Source organism: Lepidochelys olivacea (genome assembly GCF_965140295.1).
Source record: "Lepidochelys olivacea isolate rLepOli2 genome assembly, chromosome: 1".
In the NCBI taxonomy this organism is placed as follows: Eukaryota; Metazoa; Chordata; order Testudines; family Cheloniidae; genus Lepidochelys; species Lepidochelys olivacea.
Window position 1 is genome coordinate 242,286,622 of NC_140411.1, and position 21,268 is coordinate 242,307,889.

At 41.9% G+C, this 21,268-nt stretch overlaps 1 protein-coding gene across 3 annotated transcripts in view; it reads right to left on the minus strand.

The window, feature by feature from the left end:
- The window catches only part of CACNA1C (calcium voltage-gated channel subunit alpha1 C), a 633,467-nt gene that overhangs the window by 234,507 nt on the left and 377,692 nt on the right, over positions 1-21,268 (minus strand). For all 3 annotated transcript variants that reach the window (XM_084640503.1, XM_084640501.1, XM_084640502.1), the window contains exon 6: positions 3,721-3,882. In XM_084640503.1, coding sequence (XP_084496629.1) covers positions 3,721-3,882 — 162 coding nt within the window. The remainder of the gene's footprint in view (positions 1-3,720; positions 3,883-21,268) is intronic.

Sequence of the window (21,268 nt, forward strand, 5' to 3'; positions counted from 1 at the left end):
TTCGCATGTAGGCTGCTGGTCCTTCCCTCTCACTTGTGTGTCTGTGCAGAGGGTGCTTTAATATTGCTGCTTGGTCACACTCTTGCAACTTGGTCCTCTGGAGGCAATCAGCCTACTCTCTCTCTCTCTCTCTCCCTCTCTCCTTCACAAGCAGAATGCCTCCAGCAATTGCTGTTGGTGCAGTGCTCCTTGACGCACACTCTAACACGACAAGCCAGTGATGGTGAAGCCCATAAAGATGCCCTAACAAGCATAGCTTCTGCTTCCACAAGGACTCTGAAGGATGAGGACTTAGAGAAGAGATGAGGCTTAAAGAGAATGACCAAGGAAACAACCCAATTCTGGTGATGAATCAACATGGAAAACAGAGAAGGAGAAAGGAACTGGCTCGCATAAGGAAAATACAAAGGGATGTTTCTGTTCAGTTCATTCCTTCATCTTCATTTGTTTTCCTTTGGCTGTATTCCTAATTACATTGTATGTTTATGGACAAATATCCCTCTGTTGAACTGTTTAAAGTGGGGGTGGGCAAACTTTTTGGCCCGAGGGCCACATCTGGGTACGAAAATTGTATGGCGGGCCATGAATGCTCACAAAATTGGGGGTTGGAGTGCAGGAGGGGTGAGGGCTCCAGCTGGGGGTGTGGGCTCTGGGGTGGGGCCAGAAATGAGTTCAGGGTGCGGGAGGGGGCTCCGTGCTGGGGTAGAGGGTTGGGGTGCGGGTGGGGGGGGGGTGAGGGCTGCAGCTGGCGGGGGGGCTCTGGGGTGCAGGAGGGTGGGACTGAGGAGTTCGGAGGGTGGGAGGGAGATCAGGGATGGGGCAGGGGTTTGGGGCACTGGAGAGGGTCAGGGGTCCAGACTCCAGACAACGCTTACCTCAAGCAGCTCCCAGAAGCAGCGGCATGTCTCCTCGCCGGCTCCTATGCAGAGTTGCAGCCAGGCAGCTCTGCGCACTTCCCCGTCCACAGACACTGCCCCTGCAGCTCCTATCGGCCTTGATTCTCAGCCAATGGGAGCTGTGGGGGTGATGCTTGGGGTGGGGACAGCGTGCGGAGCCCCCTGGCTGTCCCTACGCATGGAAGCCAGAGGGGGGACATGCTGCTGTTTCCGGGAGCTCTGCAGAGTGGGGAAAGCCCTAGACCACACTTCCCGGCAGGAACTTGAGGGCCGGATTAAAACGTCTGAAGGGCCAGATGCGGCCCGAGGGCCATAGTTTGCCCACCCCTGGTTTAAAGGCGTCTGCAGATTTTTCTGATAAAGTAAACAGAAAAATTGTGCAAACTTAAATACCAAAGCCTTAAATGCCAAAGGCTACATGTTCTCTTCTTTGGGGACAGAAGTAGAGCTGGGCAAAATTTTTGGCCTGAAAGCTTTTTCCAGTAAAAAATGCAGATTTGTCAATACTGAAACTTTTCATGAATTTAGTCAGATTGCTTTGGTTAAAAAAAAAACAAAAACAAAAAAAAACCTAAAAAAAAATTCTGAAAAAAATCAAAATATTTCCTTCCTATCAACATTCCTGAAATGAGATGCTTCAGTTTGAAATGACTTTTTGTTTTAAAATTTCCTTTAGTTTAATTTCAATTTTTATTAAAAGCTCAAAATCAAAATGAAGCTTTTGGTTGACCCAAAACATTTTTTTTTAAACTTTTTGATGTGTAAGAAATTTTGAAAAAAATTGGTTTTGGTTTGACCCAAAACTAATTAAAAAAAATGTTTTAACGTGCCACTGAAGCAAAAAATCCATTGTTTTCGCAGCCATAGGCAGAAGCTTACAGACACATTTTCAGAATGGGCACTTCACACTTCCCTAATGCAGCCTCACAGGCATGGCCTACATCGGAAAAATGCATTGTGGCAGAAAAAATGTTGACTAAAACATTTTAACTATAAGGGTGTTACCATCATTTTGCCCTCAGTTTGGACAAAGACAGTCATGTTTAAAAATGTCTTAGCTGGTGATGGTTGGCTTTAGATCCTTCTAAACCTGGAAAATCCCATTAAAACAATTGCAAAAATCAGAGTGTAGGAAACTCAAGTTTCCACTTAGCTCAGCAGTGAGTGGTGATATATAAATGTCTAAATTAGACAAATACCGTAGCAAACTGTTCTTTTTGATTCCAGAGCTGTCTATAGGGCCACTCACACCAGCATCACACAAACACACACACACATCAATCACGAAATTCCCAAAATAGTGCAAAGGAAATTGTGAAACTGTCTAAACCCAGCACAGCATCTTGGAGCAAAACCTTAGAGTTTTTGCTTTCTTCTAGCTGGTAAATCAGCAGCACCCAAGTACCTCCCTGCACTATCAGGGCCAAATTCATCATTGCTCTACACCTTTTGTTGTCATATACACACTAGTGCACAGATACTGCCTGCTGGATGTTTAAACAGTACCAGATCATAATAGTAGCATTTGATACCCTCTCCATTCTGAAAACTGACCATTTATTCCCATCCTTTGTTAACTGGTTAAAAGATAGGAAACAAAGGATGGCATAAATGGTCAGTTTTCAGAATGGAGAGCTGTAAATAGTGGTGTCCCCCCACGGTCTGTACCGGGACCAGTACTATTCAACATGTTCATAAATGATCTGGAAAAAGGGGTAAACGGTGAGGTGCCAAAATTTGCAGATGATACAAAACTACTCAAGATAGTTAAGTCCCAAGCAGACTGCGAAGAGCTACAAAAGGATCTCACAAAACAGGGTGACTGGGCAACAAAATGGCAGATGAAATTCAGTGTTGATAAATGCAAAGTAATGCACATTGGAAAACATAATCCCAATTATACATATAAAATGATGGGGTCTTAATTAGCTGTTACCATTCAAGAAAGAGATCTTGGAGTCATTGGGGACAGTTTTCTGAAAACATCCACTCAATGTGCAGTGGCAGTCAAAAAAGTGAACAGAATGTTGGGAATCATTTAAAAAGGGATAGCTATAAGACAGAAAATGTCATATTGTCTCTATATAAATCCATGGTACACCCACATCTTGAATACGGTGTGCAGATGTGGTCGCCCATCTCAAAAAAGACATATTGGAATTGGAAAAGGTTCAGAAAAGGGCAAAAAAAATTATTAGGGGTCTGGAACGGCTGCCGTATGAGGAGAGATGGGACTTTTCAGCTTGCAAAAGAGATGCCTAAGGGGGGATGATAGAGGTCTATAAAATGACTGGTGTGGAAAATGTAAATAAGGGAGTGTTATTTACTCCTTCTCATAACACAAGAACCAAGGGTCCCCAAATGAAATTAATAGGCAGCAGGTTTAAAACAAACAACAGGAAGTATTTCTTCACAGAACGCACAGTGAACATGTGGAACGCTTTGCCAGAGGATGTTGTGAAGGCCAAGACTATAACAGGGCTCAAAAAAGAACTAGATAAATTCATGGAGAATAGGTCCATCAATGGCTATTAGCCAGGATGGGCAGGGATGGTGTCCCTAGCCTCTGTTTGCCAGAAGCTGCGAACGGGTGACAAGGGATGGATCACTTGATGATTACCTGTTCTGTTCATTCCCTCTGGGGCACCTGGCATTGGTCACTGACGGAAGACAGGATACTGGGGTAGGTGGACCTTTGGTCTGACCCAGTGTGGCCGTTCTTATGTGCTTATGTTCTTTGCACTGGAGTAAATGTTACACAAGGTGCAGGGCAACAGTGAATCAAGCCTCCAACCCACTCCCCCACACGTAACACATCTCTTACCCGGTAATCCGCCTTGCACTAAGTAGCAGGTCTTGTGCATCTTCCCCATGAATAGCTCCAGTCCAATGATGGCATAGATAATTATGACAAACAGCACCAGCAGGGCAATGTGCAGCAAGGGGACCATAGCCTTGATAATGGAATTTAAAACCACTTGGAGACCTGCAGAGAGGGAAGAAGGCAACACTATCAATAAGAGAACAAGCCAAAGCTAACACAGCCATCGAGGACTGTAAACTACAGAAAAATGCTTCATTTTTATTGGGCATATAATACCAATCCCCGTCCCCCAGCATTTGCTAAACTGATAATAGTGACTTACATTTATACAGCACCTTTCATCCAGAGTGAGCCCAGAGTATTCTACAAACTTACCACAGCAAACCTGACTTACAAAGTAAACTACTGAAGGGATCGTTTCACCTACCACTGAATGCTACCACCTCTGGGATGGAACACAGAAGCTGTTTCTGAAGATTCCCAAAACTCTGTTATAAGGTGTTCCTCAGGGGATATATCAACTCCTCCTCCTCCCTCTCAGCGCCTCTTGTCCACCTCTGGAAGGGAGGGGGAGGAGTGGGGACGAGGCGCGCTTGGGGACAGGGAGCGGAAAGAGGCAAGGAAGAGGCGGGCAGGGATGGGAAGAGGCGGAGCGGGGGTGGGGGTTTGGATGAAGGGGTGGAGTGGGGGCGGGGCCTGGTGGAAGTGGAGGTTGAGCACCCCCTGGGACAATTGGAAGCCAGTGCCTGTGGGTCTGGGAATCAAGAAATCTGGGTTCAGGGTTCTGGCTCTGCCACAGAGCGTGACGGTGGGAAGTCACTTATGGGCTGATTTGCAGTGGGTGCTGAGCATCCATAACTCCATTTGAAAATGATGGGACCTGAAGGTTCTCAGCACCTTGGACTTCTCTGTGCCTCCGTTCCCGCACTTCTAAAACACGAATAATAATATCTACATCACAGGAACACTGTAAGGTTATTGGAAATTCACTAATGTTTACAAAGTTATAAATCCTCAGTTGGATGGTGAAAATACAATAAATAGCACAACATTATTATGCTATTAATGTTGGGAGCGAGGAGAAGGTTCCCAATGGATGTCTTAAGTAAAATAAAAAACCACTTTCCCACTCCACAATGTAAAATCACTACATGGGAAACGGCAGAGAGAGGTCTGAACCAAACCCTGAATTTGTCTAATTCCAACAACTTTATGAAACTTCAGATCAGGATCCAAAATTTGCGGCTTTATAATATCCTACAAGTAAGCAAAGGAAGTTCTTAATTGTCAATGAGTTTAGAGGCCTCACCAATTCTAAATGTAGTCAAGACTTGGAGGTCAAGTATTCTAAGACCCTAGTCTTATATTATTAATCATTAATTATTATTTTTATTAATTTATTTAACATTCATAAGAGGATTTCCCCAAAGCATTTGAGAGGAAAGATAACCATGATGATGCATAAAAAGTGCTCTCTTTTTAAACATACAAAATGTATGTCTATCATCAACCTCTCCATTAAAGTGCTCAAGTATACTGCAGATATACTGGGTAGGCAATGTTAGTTCAAACCATTGCACCTTCTGTTAAAGTGGTGGTTGTAAAAAATCAAAAGCTTTCACCATAAACAGGAGACGGTAAGGAGTTCAGACAGCCCGGGAGAACTGGTATCACCAAGAGATTTATATGGGCTTCTACTTGGTTACTTAGAACAAGCTTCTCTACTATAATAAACCAACTTTGAAGAAAAGACGAGAAAAGCTACTGAATAATGTTATCATGAATTAATGCAAGTGCTTTGCAGTATTCCATTAGGACAAACTGTTTTCAAATCCAAATGATTCCATTAATTAGCAAATTGTACACACATTACTGTTAAAGTATTCACAGAGGTTCTAGAAGTTGAAAACTGCTAACAACGTAGCAACTTTAGAGGTGTCAGCTCAAAAAAATAATGCCAGAAGCTACTTGCAGGAGAAAAAAAAATCACTCACAACATTTATCACCATGTGTCCGGCATTGTTGACAAGTTATCACAGTATTATTTTTCTGAGTTCCTGCAGCCCTGCAACACAAACAGATCTCTTTGACTCACAAGGAGTGTCTGAGGACCCAGTCGTGGAGTGGCAGAGGAAAGACAGAGGGATAGCAGAGAAAGAAGAATGGGAGTAGTCGAGGGAGGACAGTGGAAACAGCAGTACAAAGAGATTTTCTTTTTAAAATTAAAAAAAAAAAGCCATTGAAATGGTCTCGATCTTAAAGAGGCAAACTCTGAGGTCTGTGCCAGTCCTGAATAGGAGGGCTGCCACTGGTTAGATGTGTCTGTGCATTGGGGGAAGTTGGTACAAAGTTTCCACCGCAGGCCAGAGTCTATGACCACCAGTGGCTAGAGGAGCCCCTGCAAACCCCTGGAGGAGGAGAGGATGGGAGAAACCACATCTAAACTGTTCCTCTGCCCCAAGCTCCATCTGTTCCCACTCTCCCCATGCTGCCATGCACAGAGCTCACCCAAACTGGGAACTCACAACATGCAAGGGAGTGAACCCACTCCACCACTCTATGCCCCATCCAGTCCCCATTCTCCTGTACAGCGAACCATTCAAGTTACAGTTTCCCCCTGCAGGCATGGAGAAGGTGCCAGGATATGCCACTTACAGAGAAAATGGGTAGTATTTACTCATAAATACATTCTAAAATTAAACTGGAACGGTTTGTTATCTGGCAAGACCAAACTCCAGATTCTGGATTTAAAAAAGAGGAATACCATCAACTGTCCCACTACGGCAGAGCGGAGAGCTGCATCTTTACACTCATAGGTGCTGGAACTAGGGATGCTGGAGGTGCTGCCGTGCCCTCTGGCTTGAAGTAGTAATAACAACCCAATCACATGGTTTCCACCGTCAGCACCCCCACTATGTCTCCTGTACCAGTGCTTACACTGCTTTATAGAGGTTAGTGATGCCATTCACTAATGCAGGAGAAGTAGAGAGTCCTTAGGTCTGGCAAGTGAATATGAAATGATGTTCAAATATTTGTTGTTTTTCAGTATATTTATTTATTTGTGGAAACCCCCACAATGTGCTAGACACTCTTACACATTCATGAAGGGATGGTACCTATTCTGAAAAGCTCTCAGGGATGGATAAATAGACAGGTGGGTAGAGGCTAGGAAAGGGAAATCACAAAAATAAACTATTTGTAATTTTTCAGCCTACTCTTTTATTCTGGTAAGAATTTAAGATCTTAAACACCTTTTAGTGTTTATTTCCAAAGCACTTCTGTTTACCTTTAGCAGACTAGTGTGGCTGCATGCTGTTGCCTGAAATTGACTCCATAAATGTTTCAGCAAGCAAAACATGTTAGTGGCATTCTCTGGGCTCCCAGACTACAGTATTTATGTACACTGATAAAATGTTAAAAATATTTATTATATAGGAACATCATCACTTTTTTTTTTTGCCAGATCAAGGTCCCTATGACCTTCTAGAGGAAAGCAAAGAAGCAAGATTTAGTGTACAAAACCACCCATATGCCTGTGGAAGGGAGGGATTGGGGTCAAATACAGCATGGTCCCTCTTCAAAGCTATGGACAGTCCTCTGTAGGTTTAGGATGCCAGAGCTGGGGTGGGAGGGGTGGATTCAGGGAGCAGTTGCTTGGTGCTGTATATTCCCCTCAGGACTATGGGATCAATCCTGTGAGGTGCACTCTAGCCCCAAAACAGTTAAGAACATTCTTAACTTTAAGCATGTGAGTAATTCCACTGAAGGCAACGGGGCTACTGACATGCGGTAAGTTAAGCACGGGCTTACGTGCTTTTTTGCACCTTGGGCAGAACGCTCAGCACCTTGCAGGACTGATCCCTACCTAGATTTCTGACTGGAAACCCGCACAGGAGCTAAGGCAGAATTATCTCACAGAATCAACCTCCCTGGCTTTTACTGCACTACTGTAGCGTGTAGAGGAGCACTCTGTGGAAGCTTGACTCCTGAAGACCTGCGCTGTCAGAGGAGGGGGAGTCTGGGTCCTCTGTTCATCTCCTGCAGGAGCAGACACTGTGGCTCAAACGAGAACACTGGAGCCAACCATTACAAATCCCTGGGCACTGCTGCTCTGTGAAACATATCCAGGGAAACTAGTAGAATGCTGGTCTCAGAAAAGGCAACTGGGCCTTTTAAAGAGGAGCTCTCTTTGGCAATTTCACCTACCTTTACTTTTGGACCAAACCTGGTTTACTGGGTGTGGTGTTTTCTTCTTTTAATCTTATTAATCGTCCATTTTTTTCCTACAAAGCTTTCAGTCTGAACTAGCGCGCAGCACTCCCTGCCTCAGTTCATTGTCACTTTATTCAGGGCTAGATTTTTATTCAGACTACATACCTGCCCAAGTGAGTAAGAGCTCCCATTGCACCTTGGCTTGGGACCAGGCACACAGAAAAAAATGGAGCTACTCACCACTTACTCCCTGGAGCAGGTGAATGGGAAATGGCTGTGGAATGGGTAGAGTCTTGGCTCTCCTCCTGCCCCTATCCTGGCCAAGCAGCTAAGCCAGTACCAGGAGCAAGAGGAAAGAAAGCAAGGGAGAGGGGTATGGGCAGTAGTAACTTGCTACTGGTATCGTCCAACAGAAAACTAACACCTGGGAACAAGGACGAAATGGAGGGAACTGAGACTAAAGAGGTGTTTGAGTCAGAATGGCTCTGGGGTCTACTCCTGGGGTGGTACCATTCTTTAAGATGCATCTCTGTGATGACCCACTTGAAGAAAGCCATTACAGTACCATTTCCAAAGCATGAGATGGATAATCGATAACACACCACAGGGTGGGGGTTCATCAGTGAATATACACAGGGCTCGGCTAAGAAATTGGGGAGTGCTTAACTGATATCTGTAAGAGCATAGCAGATTTGATCCAGATTTCAGAGGAAGACTGGAATGTGACACAAATAACTCCATTATTTTGTCAAAGTGTCAAGAGACAAATGCAGGTCATTTTAAATAAATACATTTCAGGAAATGTATTGAGGCTAGTTTCGAAGATTTTCCTCACAGACCATCTTAAATGAATACATTTAAAACGGTCTGCAAGGAAAATCTTGGAAACTTTCCTCATTATTGTGGCAAGAAAAACCTGGAACTGCACTGTTTAGTTCAGGATAGTCCTACAGCAAGGATTCAGGCAGGGGAGGTCAAGCTTAACTAACCCTCTGGAGTCTTGGACGATACTACTGCCATGATGGATAATGGAAATTCAATGGACATGGCATACTTTGGTTTTCAAAAGTTAGGGCTGTTAAGTGATTAAAAAAATTAATCGTGATTAATCACGTGATTAATCGTACTGTTAAAAATAATAGAATACCATTTATTTAAATAATTTTGGATTATTTTTTACATTTTCAAATATATTAATTGCAGTTACAACACAGAATACAAAGTGTACAGTGCTCACTTTATATTTATTTTTGATTACAAATATTTGCACTGTAAAAACCAAAAGAAATAGTATATTTCAATTCACCTAATACAAGTACCGTAGTGCAATCTCTTTATAATAAAAGTTGAACTTACAAATGTAGAATTATGTACAAAAATAACTGCATTTTTCAAAAATAAAACAATGTAAAACTTTAGAACCTACAAGTCCACTCAGTCCTTCTTCTTGGTCAGCCAATCACTCAGACAAAAAAGTTTGGTTACAATTTGCAGGAGATAATGCTGCCCCCGTCTTGTTTACAATGTCACCTGAAAGTGAGAACAGATGTTCACATGGCACTGTTGTAGATGGCCTTGCAAGATATTTATGTGCCAGATGTGCTAAAGATTCATATGTCCCTTCATGCCTAAACCACCATTCTAGAAGTTCTGATGAAGGTTTCTGCTCGATAACAATCTAAAACAGAGCAGACCGACACATGTTCATTTTGATCATCTGAGTCAGATGCCACCAGCAGAAGGTTGATTTTCTTTTTTGGTGGTTCGGGTTCTGTAGTTTCTGCATTGGAGTGCTGCTCTTTTAAGACACCTGAAAGCATTCTCCACACCTCATCCCTCTCAGATTTTGGAAGGCACTTCAGAGTCTTAAACCCTGAGTCAAGTGCTGTTTCTATCCTTAGAAATCTCACATTGGTACCTTTTTTGTGTTTTGTCAAATCTTCTGTGAAAATGTTATTAAAACGAACATGTGCTGGGTCATCATCCAAGACTGCTATAACATGAAATATATGCAGAATGAGGGTGAAACAGAACAGGAGACATACAATTCTCCCCCCAGGAGTTCAGTCACAAATTTAATCAACACATTATTTTTTAAATGAGCATCATCCGCATGGAAGCATGTCCTCTGGAATTGTAGCCAAAGCATGAAGGGGCATATGAATGTTTAGCATATCTGGCACGTAAATACCTTGCAATGCCGGCTACAAAAGTGCCATGCAAATGCCTGTTCTCACTTTCAGGTGACATTGTAAACAAGAAGCAGTCAGCAGTACCTCCTGTAAATGTAAACAAACTTGTTTGTCTTAGCAATTGGCTGAACAAGAAGTAGCACTGAGTAGACTTGTATGCTCTGAAGTTTTACATTGTTTTGTTTTTGAGTGCAGTTATGTAACCAAAAAAAAATAAATCTACATTTGTAACTTGCAGTTTCACGATAAAGAGATTGCACTACAGTACTTGTATGAGGTGAATTGAAAAATACTATTTCTTTTGTTAATCATTTTTACAGTGCAAATATTTGTAATAAAAATAATAATATAAAGTGAGCCCTGTACATTTTGTATTCTGTGTTGTAATAGAAATCAATATATTTGAAAATGTAGAAAAACATCCCAAAATATTTAATAAATTTCAATTGGTATTCTATTGCTTAACCATGCAATTAATCGCGATTAATTTTTTTAATCACAATTAATTTTTTTGAGTTAATCACGTGAGTTAACTGCCATTAATCGACAGACCTAGTATTTGGACAAGGTTTCACATCAGAGTTCAATGGTTAAGGTCATGGAGTAGGAGGCAAAATAGGGCACAGGACAGAAAATTGGCTTAAGGTGCAGAAGGCAAAGGAGAGGCAGTGGTGGACACTGTCAGGATGGAACACACTGGTTGTTGCAGGACTAGTAATGTAATTTCAGCATACACCATTTAAAAAGTCATGTGCGTTGGTAAAATGGGATACTCTTGATTCGTGTGCTTCCATGGTGTCATGTCTTCTTTATGGTTTCTAATTTTTTTAATTGATTTTCCAATTGAAATCTACCCAGAAAGAGAAGAATAGAAAACAAGGGGATGTGTGTGTGTGTGAATACAATTATTTTATACTTATAGAGTCTTGTAACACAGTCGTCACCTCAATCCTTTTAAGCCAGGAAGGAATAGCAAAACAAAAACAAACCCCAGCTCTTTCTTCAGTCTGTTTTCTTCCTAGGAGGCACTTCATCTTTCATTGTTCCCTTTTTGTCAGGGCGACCTAACTGAAACAACCACACAATAAAAATTCCCCTCAGCAGGGTGGCCACGCAGTCCCAGTTTTACCCTGTGTAAGGAAAAAGAACGGACAAAGAAGAGGGCGTGCTATGATCCACTCCCTTAGGCTCCAGATCTCTCCTCTCTGTTTGGAAGAAAGCTCTACTCCCCTTTCTTGGGACCACCTTTCTACCCCACTGGAAGCTTTAGGGGTTTTGTGACTTCCTTGTGCATGAGGCTCAGCTGTCAGCTTCACGCATCAACTGCTTAAGGGCCAAAGATTTCTGCCCCTCTCTCCAGGCCCACACCTAAGGCAGTCCCCCTATGGACTGAGCTATTCCAGTCCAGTGAAGGTTTAATCCCTTCATCATTCAACAAACAATGGGGTACCTATACCCCATCACAAGTCTTGTATATATAGTCTTTCATCCTAAAAGATTATGCTTTGCAAATAACATAGCATCAGTAAAATTCAGTCATGTCCGGGCTGCAATGTGGCAGCCAACTACACACAGCATATTGAAAGCCATTAGAAGAAGACTATTTTGGCCACGAACACAGGACAAATGCTGTAAGTTAAGTAGAAGAATATCTTGAATCAAGCCTGGAGTGTGCCTTTAACATGCAGCTGGGCAGAAGGGATGCAGATATTTATTACCCTACCAGGGATTCTAAGAGTTGTGCTGTCACTGAGGTAGGTATAATGCGTGCAGAAGCTTTGGGAGCTTGCAGGTCAGCATGACTGTTGTCATACCCTTTCCCATGATGTAGCATGGGCTTCCAGCTCTCAGTGTGGGGCCACGATTCCTCTGGGGACACTACTGTCACCGCTCTCCTGGAGAAGTCTTGGTGCTCAGTACAAGCACTAGGGCTGTGGCTGGTCCCTGCACAGGTCCACCAATGGACAGGCTTTTTGTGCCCTCCCCTGGCACATCTACACAGAGCCAAACAGTCTGGCCCCAAGGCTGAAAAATGACTCATTGAGATGATCCAGTGACACTTCTACTCTGAGCCTGTTCTCACTCAATCACAGCTTTCTCAGAAAAGTACTTTAGAGGTTGGAACTCAAACATAGAAGCAAATTTTGGACCCAATTACTGAAACCAATGGGAGTTTTGCCATTGACTCCAATGGGAGCCATTTGTTTAGAAAGTTTGACATACAGCATTGCAGCCAGGCTTGAATTATGTGAGCATGAAAAAATATGGTTAAGAAATGTTTTGGTTGCTTTTTGTACTCAGATAATAATAAAACAGCGTATAAAACAACTTTTAGAACTGTAAAACTAGCATGTACATAACTCTGAAAAGGGACTGCATGCTTTGCCTTATTTGAAGAAAGAGGGTTTTGAAATAAAGAATAGTGGCAGTTTCAAGATTATGCTCTGAGCATTGGATAGTAATAGAGATAGGCTCCAGGCACAAGATATGGATCAGGATTTTGAATACATCAAAGTTTGAGTGGAGGGCTCGTGGAGTTTGGGTTACAAGCATCTTTCCCCAGTATGTCTGTTTCCTCAATTTTGGGGAGCACATCAAAATGTTATTTTTATATAGTTCTCACTTATACTCTTAGCCCGTTGAAGTGAAAGGATTTTAGCTCTTATGGTTTGCATTCAACAAGTTTATATGTCCTCTAAATACCACAGAATTTTTTAGTTGGGGTGAGCTCTGGGCAGCATCCTGTTCCTGCAGCAATAATCCTCCTTAACTGCAACTTGTCATGTGCATGGAGGTTTGTAAAACGTAAAAGCTAATAGTATAACAAATTCAAACAATGATCTCGTAAATGTAAAAGTGCGTTCTGGGATGTGTATATTACGGCAGTCTTTACTTCCTGGGAAGACTGCAGCATCTACTGGGGACATGTTTTAGTCAAATATAGAAAGATCTTTCTGGGGAACTGTTAGGATTCTACACTTGAAGCCTATCTCGACTACCATATCAGCCACTGCTGCACTTTCCTTTCTTGGGTAAGAAAATGGAGCAAAAATGTTGGCTAAACTCCAAAACATCATCTTTAGAGGACTAGTTGCACAGAACCTCAGTGTGATATTTGAGGGAAGAAAAATAATCTGACCTGGGAAAGCAACAAAAAACTCATTTTGCCACTTCATCTAGTATATCTACACTGGTCACATAGAAAAATTGAGACTACCATCCAAACACAGTGTAACAATTTCAAAAGCGCCTAAGGGGTAAGATAGCCAGATAATTAGGTACCTAGAGATGCAGATAGGCACCTAGAGGGATTTTCAGACATGCCTAAGCAGGTCAGGTGCCTAACTCCTATCGGACTTCAATGGAGTTACAGGCACATAATCTGGTCAGGTGCTTTTGAAAACCCTGTTAGGCCCCTATCTGCATCTTCAGCTGCCTAAATACTTGTGTAAATCTGGCCCTAAGTCACTTTTGAAAATGGTGACCGTTGCCCCCACTATTATCTATTTTTTATTATTTACATGACAATGGCACCCAAAATGTGTTAGCCAACGTAGACGCACATAGGAAGAAACAGACCCTATCCAAAAGAGCTTACAATCTAAATATGACAAAAACATTCATTAATAGTGGAGGGAAGAGATACAACATACAAGCAAACATTTTGTTCTGAGTTCTTTTTCAAATATGACCAATGACTTGGAGCACAACTGTCCCTTGGGTACTGCAAATCGGGGTGACAGCTCTAGGCCCTGCGCTTTGGGGGGCCCCATGGGCCAGACCGATTGGCCAGCACGGTCGGTCCCGGAAGTGATGGGTCTAGGGTGACCAGACAGCAAATGTGAAAAATCTGGACAGGGGGTGGGGGGTAATAGAAGCCTATATAAGAAAAAGACCCCAAAATTGAGACTGTTCCTATAAAATCGGGCCATCTGGTCACCCTAGACAGGTAGATCCCGGAAGTGACCGATTCGTCACTTCTGCCACTGGCCCCGCATCCCCCTATGGACGGCCCTGACCCAGAGCACAATTCTTATTTCCTACCCTGAATAACATAAGATTCTGAGTGCATCTGAGAGGTGAAGTGACCAATACACATACTCAGACAGAAAAAATGAAATCTTTTTACAATAAATATTGTGACAAAAGATACAAAACTTCTTGAGGCAAATTACCCTTTAATGTGGAATAAAAATAATGAAAGACTTGGAAGAACGGAATGAATAAGGAATTTCTTGGCTAGGGACGGTAAGCCTCAGTAAAGACAAATGTCCCCCCAAAGTTATTATTTTTGTTTTAGTGCATCCCTGTTGGTATCCCTGGCATGACATTAAAAACATGGCAGGATGTTAAAATTTATACAGAAACATAAAAGACCAAGGGTGAGTTCTAAAGTTCTGAATAAGCCTGCAAAGGGACTAGCTTTCCCTAATTTCTCTTATTGTTGTTGTTATTATTATGCATCACAATTACCAGACGTAATCAACTGGATTAACAATAGACCATCCAAACACTGGGTAAAAGTCAAACAAGAAATATAGCTATGCACAATATTTGTTCGTTAAAAATAAATTAAGGGTACCAGAAATTAAAACAATTACCCATTCATCCAGACCACCTTTGCAGCTTTGCACACATTTTTAAAATTCCTGTTGCTGAGGCTCTCTCCGTTAGCTACTTTCATTAATAATCATGAATTAATCCCTAGGAAATACCGAAGTGACTATTTGCTGTGGGTAAGACCTGAGATTACTCAATTTGGATAGCTGTTCCTGGGTCTTGGTTTGAAATCATACCAAGAAATATGTGAAAATGTAAACAATATAAAGATAATGTATTTTCAGTATTACAGGTCAAACATTGAATTGCAAAATCTGCATACAAGGTGACTCTATCTAGATCTTTAACCACATCTGAGAAGTTGAGCCAGGAGCAAGGTGGAACAACCAGTTTAATTTCTAAAATATATACAATTTTGACTGAAAAAGATGTTGATAACAAAACAACCCAACTGAAAAGATGGGAGAGAGATTTGGACAAAGAAACTGATCTGGATGAGTGGGTGTAGGAAAGGGGATATACATCTTCAATTTTATGTAGCTCATACAGAATTTTTTTTTATATAAATTACTATGTAGATGGCATTTGACTCCAGTTAAGGTCCATCGTAGTTTTGCTATGAGGGAGGTGCTCTGTTGGAGGGGTTGCGGGGAAAAGGGAACAGACTTGCACACGTGGTGGTTGTGTCCAAGAATTAGATGGTTTTAGGACAGGGGTGGCAAACTATGGCCCAGGGGCCGCATCTGGCCCTTCAGATGTTTTAATCCGGCCTTCGAGATCCTGCCGGGGAGGGGGGTCAGGGGCTTGCTCTATGCAGCTCTGCTCTGCATGCTGCCCCTGCCCCAGCAGTGCCCCTGATTGCCTGGAAACAGAGAATATGAGCCCAGGAATCAAAATCAGGGCCTCTTCATGATAGCGTATGTTTCTGCTAGGCTGTCAGTCTTCCAGCAAACAGGGCCAATGGGAGCTGCAGGGGCAGCGCCTACGGATGGGGCAGTGTGCAGAGCTGCCTGGCCATGCCTCTGCATAGGAGCCAGAGGGAGAACATGCCGCTGCTTCTGAGAGCTGCTTGAGGTAAGCACTGCCTGGAGTTTGCACCTCTGACCTCCTCCCGTGCCCCAACCCCTTGCCCCAGCCTGGATCCCACTCCTGCCCTCTGAACCCCTCAGTCCCACCCTCTTGCACCCCAAAGCCTACGCCCCCAGCCGGAGCCCTCACCTGCTCCCATGCTCCAACCCCCAATTTTGTGAGCATTCACGGCCCACCATACAATTTCGATATCCAGATGTGGCCCTCAGGCCAAAAAGTTTGCCCACCCCTTTTTTAGGAGAAAATTATTAAAGAGATTCAACTTGTGCCAAAATGCCAGCTTCCTAGAGATCCCCCGACCTGCTTACTTACTGCTCCAGTAAAGGACCTTCATTTTAAACAGAATGACAAATTCATTTCTTTTTTACTGTCAGCAGTTAGACTTGGTATTACAAATTATTGGAAAAATGTGACTCCTCCTCCTCTGAAACTGTGATATAGTATAATATGGACTGTCCTTGTAATGGAAAAGCTGTCACACTAAGTATGTATACAAGAGAAGCACCAAAAATAGGATAGGCATTTAGAAATTCAGCCACCTTGTTTAGCCTACTAAGAGGAGGAGGGCTCCCCTGCCAGCAAGGCACAATCTTTAGTTAGGTTCCTTGAATATTAACCTGACCCTGAATAAGTCATAAGTAACGTATAATGTAGTATGTTAATGCTTGATTGTAACTTTGCCTTAAAAACACACACACACACACACACACACAAAACCTAAATGTGTTTGGGCCAAATTAGTACTTGGATGGATGAGTCTCTACCTCAAATAACTAACACTTTAGTATTACTCTGCTCGAAAATAGCAATGGCTGCTCCTTCTGTTTTATAAATCAGAGTACTCTGTCTGAAAACTTTACTTACAGGCCTCAAATAAATAAGACCATTACTGACACAATAAGTATATTCTCCTTTAGTGCTGTAGGTAGCCATACTACATTTGGATAGAAAGATCCATGGTTAAATTTCTTCCTGGAACGCATTTGTCACAGAGGAGCACTCTCTTGGTGGCTTTCCTATCTTCTGGACTCTTCACAAGAACGTTGTCCATTTTACATATTCTTATTGGAATGCATTTACACTGGCTGTTGCTATTTATTTTGAATTTTCCCTTATGCATTCGTAAACTGTCACGTGGGTGGACACATAGATGGAGATTTGTTGTTGCAGGACAGGAATGGTGAAAACTAGACAGCATGGGCTAAATTCTGTGCTGATTTCACTGGAGCCACATGGGATAAAAATCAGTACAGAATTTGGCCCCATGAAGAGTAAAACTTTTAAGTGGGATTAAAATTTCAATATCAAACTATTAAAAAACAGATATGTCTAAACCAAAAACCTGATTCCAAACTCCCTCCCCACAAACTTTGTAGGGTGGAGGTTGAAATTTGGTTCCAAATTTTCCAGTTGGGGACCATTTCTATTTAAAAAAAAAATCAAATTTCCCACTGTCCCTTCCTAATTTTTTAACTTATCACTTGTTCAAAGATCTATAAAGTGTAAAGCTAGTAGGATAACCAATGCAAATAACGATGAAAAGGATTTGTATCATTTAGGAGACTGACTGGTGGATGCTAAATACATTTTAAAGTAGAAAGACAAATGTAAGATAATTAGTCTGGGAGGAAGGTACCAAATTAGGAAACGTGTTAAATAAAACAATTGTTCAGCACATTGATCAGGAAAAGGAATTGGGGTTATTGTAGAGAAATCATTAAACCCATCAGCTCAATTCAAAGCAGAAAAATGTTAAACAGGCTACTAGATTACTTTGTTAAGAGTCAGACAGAAAAGAATACAAAACCACAGATATGAAAGCACTAGTTAGATCCCAGTTAAAATACTGTGTGCACTACTGGCCAGCATGCTACAGGAATGATATTGTTGCCTTACAGAGGGGGGGGCAGGGTAGAGCATTAATGATACTAGATTAGAAGAATCTAAGGGTAAGTCTACACTACACAGTTAACCCAGACTCTTGTATTGCCTGTGTTTTAGACTTAACCTCCCTACTGTCCACACAAAAACCCTCTGACTTGGTTTTAAAGGTACTTTAAACCTGGGTTAGCTTACCTGGCTGAAGGTGAGGGTTAGAACTGTGGCTCTGCTATAACATGTGCTGGAACCTACCCACTTTGCAGTGAAGACACAGGCTAAAACACTAGAGTGCTGATAGTCTTTCCAAACCCTTCTCACAATTCCCCTTTAAGGACAGACAAGTTCTTCCACAACTGACAGGGAAAGAATCCTAGAGCTTCTCTGCATAAAGAATCAGCATGGGATATTCCCCTAGACAGGCAGACACACAGACAGATAGACAGATACAAGTGAATGCAGAAAGAGTGAGGACAGAGTAACATGGGCAGGGCTTTGCAGTGGGGATGCTGACACCCAGGAATCAAACACTCAGGTTCATTGTGCAGTCTAACCATAGCCACTATGTAAGGCAAAGTTGAAGGAGGTTTTGTTAGCTCTAGTCATAAAAAGATTTGTTCCTGTGAAAAATTTGGATCAAACAGAATTTTTTTCATGAAAATTTCCATTTAATCAAAAAGCCATTTTCCAAATGTTTTCAAAATTATGAATGGGATTAATGAGGTGGCAGGACAAACATTTTTCACCTTGGTGAGCTTATAAACTAGGAAAATATAGTCTAAAATTGAAGAAATGAGGGATAATTGGCAACTCAGGTGGAACTAGTGGAAGCAAAGGGTAACAAACATATTTGATACGTTATTGGGGAAAGAGTGTACATGAGTTAAAGAGGGACCTGGGTTTAATTCTGGGAAAAGAAGAAAGTGAGAATGTTTTTTAAAGCAGGAAGATAGGCTTTGGATAAACCACTAGCGGACAGGGTGTATTAGGTTGGCTGGACTTTCCCTGATGCTAACATTTTCCTTGTTCTAACCATGGGGAACTCTTCCCTCCACCAATAAGTAGGTAAATAAATACATAACTAAATAAAATATAAGCCAGCTGACACACCTGTGTCCCAGATAATCACAGCAATGTGTGAGCCATTGCTGAGCCAACACAGTACAGAATGTACTGCCTGATTTTGGCAGAGCGGGATTGGAAGGGATCCATTAAAGAGAGAAGGTCTCCAGTGGATTTAAAAAGCTGCTTACATCTTTACCATTTTCTCAAATTTTGTTTCCTCTTATTCTTATGTACTCAGTGGTTTCTCTTTCCTCCTGTGACACTTGTTCTGAATTTGCAGAGGCGCCATTTGGCCCCATTCCAGGTCATTGTCAAAAATAATTTCTTTGGAGGCTGAACATGAGACTCAATTTTTTTTCCAGGTGTTTTGAGTGAATTACCTGATTGCTGCGCTGCCCTCTGCCTCGCTGACATTTTGGCAATACTCAGGAAAGTAGGGCACTTCAATGACAATCCATTTCTAATAATCTTTTAGGAAACTCAGATTAACAAAAAACTCCACATGTTAAATGATGCTAATGAGTCACTGAAACACCCTTAGACTAAATCTGCATGTTTTTTAAAAAAAGTTCTTATGAACCCAGCAAGATCATCTTTCTTGTTTCCTAGCTCCAGTTCAAACCAGTTCTGCCTCTGCAAGCCATTGGGTTTTGGCCAAATTTTATAAGTAGGACAAAAAAGCCTCTGATTTGTCTTGCTGAAATTTCTTGGACTGTGTAACATTTGCAAACAGCGATTCACTTTAGAGAAACTGAACAAAGACTTCAAACCATGACACTAAATGAGTAAGTAGTGCAAAATTAGACATTCAGGACCAACAAAGGATCTGACACTTGATGATACGGTTGGGACTGCCATCAGAAGAAGAGGAGATGTCAACGGGGTGAGGATACAAGAAAAGGATGGAACAGATAATATACCTACTATTTTGATTGGATATGGCAGAGCCCTCCTTCCCCCATTGCTGGGGTAATGAAAGCCATTAATTATGAGTGGGCAGCTGGTAACCCACTGCTGGTGTCAATGGCTAGTTACAATCTGAGTATCTAGTGCTGTTCCATTATGGTCCAGACGATGAAGTACAGCTATGCAATTATGTCAACAATACTCAGAATAAGCCAGATGGTTATTCTGAGATATTACGCTCTTTGGGACAGTGACTGTGTTTATTTCTATGTTTGTAAAGCGCCACATAATGGAACCACCCCCCCCCCCATAATTGTGACCTCTGAGAACTACCACAACATTAAAAATAAACTGACAGTACTGGGTGCAAAGTTAGGCCCACACTGAAAACTTCTGAAAATCTCATACTGAGCAATGAGATTATTTTACACTCTTTCTCCATTTTGTTTTAACTGTTTTATGACCCTTTTTTTCCCAATAGGAAGTTTGAAATGATTGTCTAGGCCCTGACTTCCTTAGCCACAGTCTTGGTAATTTATTTTTTTTGTTCTCTCACAAAGGCTGTTTTAATAATCATGCAAGTGTGCACAGAAATTGGTAAGATAAATGATGACACTGTTATTCGATACATTCTTAGTTATTACTATTTTTAAAAGAGCTGCGTAGTGAAACTCAAATAATAAATATTTCCTTGTTTTCACTGGCATTCCTTCAATATGAGACAAATCTTTATTATGACAAGAAGTCTGTGTTTCTGTGAGCAATCCTCCTTGCTAAGATTAAATGCATATTATCATACTGAATTAACAGTTTCCACTGAAAATCACATCCTTCTATGAGCTTTCCCCTCAAAAATGTAGAATTTAGGTCCTGATCCTGCAAACCCTTACTCATGTGAGTGGCCTTTACTTCAGGGAGTAGCTCCCTTGAAATCAATGGCATCAATCTCACGAGTAAGGGTGCCTAATAGGAGTGAGGGTTTACAGGATTGGGCTTTTAATTTGGATACAGTTTTAAGCTTAAATACAATGAAATAAGCCAAATCAGGACACTTGGTTCATGTTGTTCCCTCCCTCCTCCCCTTTTTCCTTTTGTAATGAAAGCAAAAAAAATTGGCCACTTGAGATTAAAACCAGCAAGGCAATTACTTGGGAAAGATGACGTAGCTCGTCCTCACATGGTGTAGCGTATGCTACAGAGACAGGACAGATGGTTGAGAAGGTTTGCTCAGCAATGAGGCGGCAGCATGGAGGAAATCTGAATTACAGTGCAATGTACGCTGCAGTACAGGAACCCACAAGACAGGAAAAAAGCTGGATTTTGTGGCTGCCACACTAGTAAATGCATCAACAAAAGTCAGTTCAGCATTAAGGACTGGAAGCCAAATTTTGCCCTCAGATACACATGGCAACTGGCATCCATGTGTTGAACACATGGATTCGAAGGCAGACATTAGCCAAAGATATTGATTCCAACTATAGCTGAATCAACTCCTTTATGCAAATATACAAGGACATATTTTGCATCTTTGATCAAGCCATTCCTCAGATCACCTCTGTTGAAGGCAGCTCAGGATCTCCCCAGCATCCTTTATTTCTACCACATCATCAGGTACTTTATGGTGAGAAAACTCATCCCCTTGACCT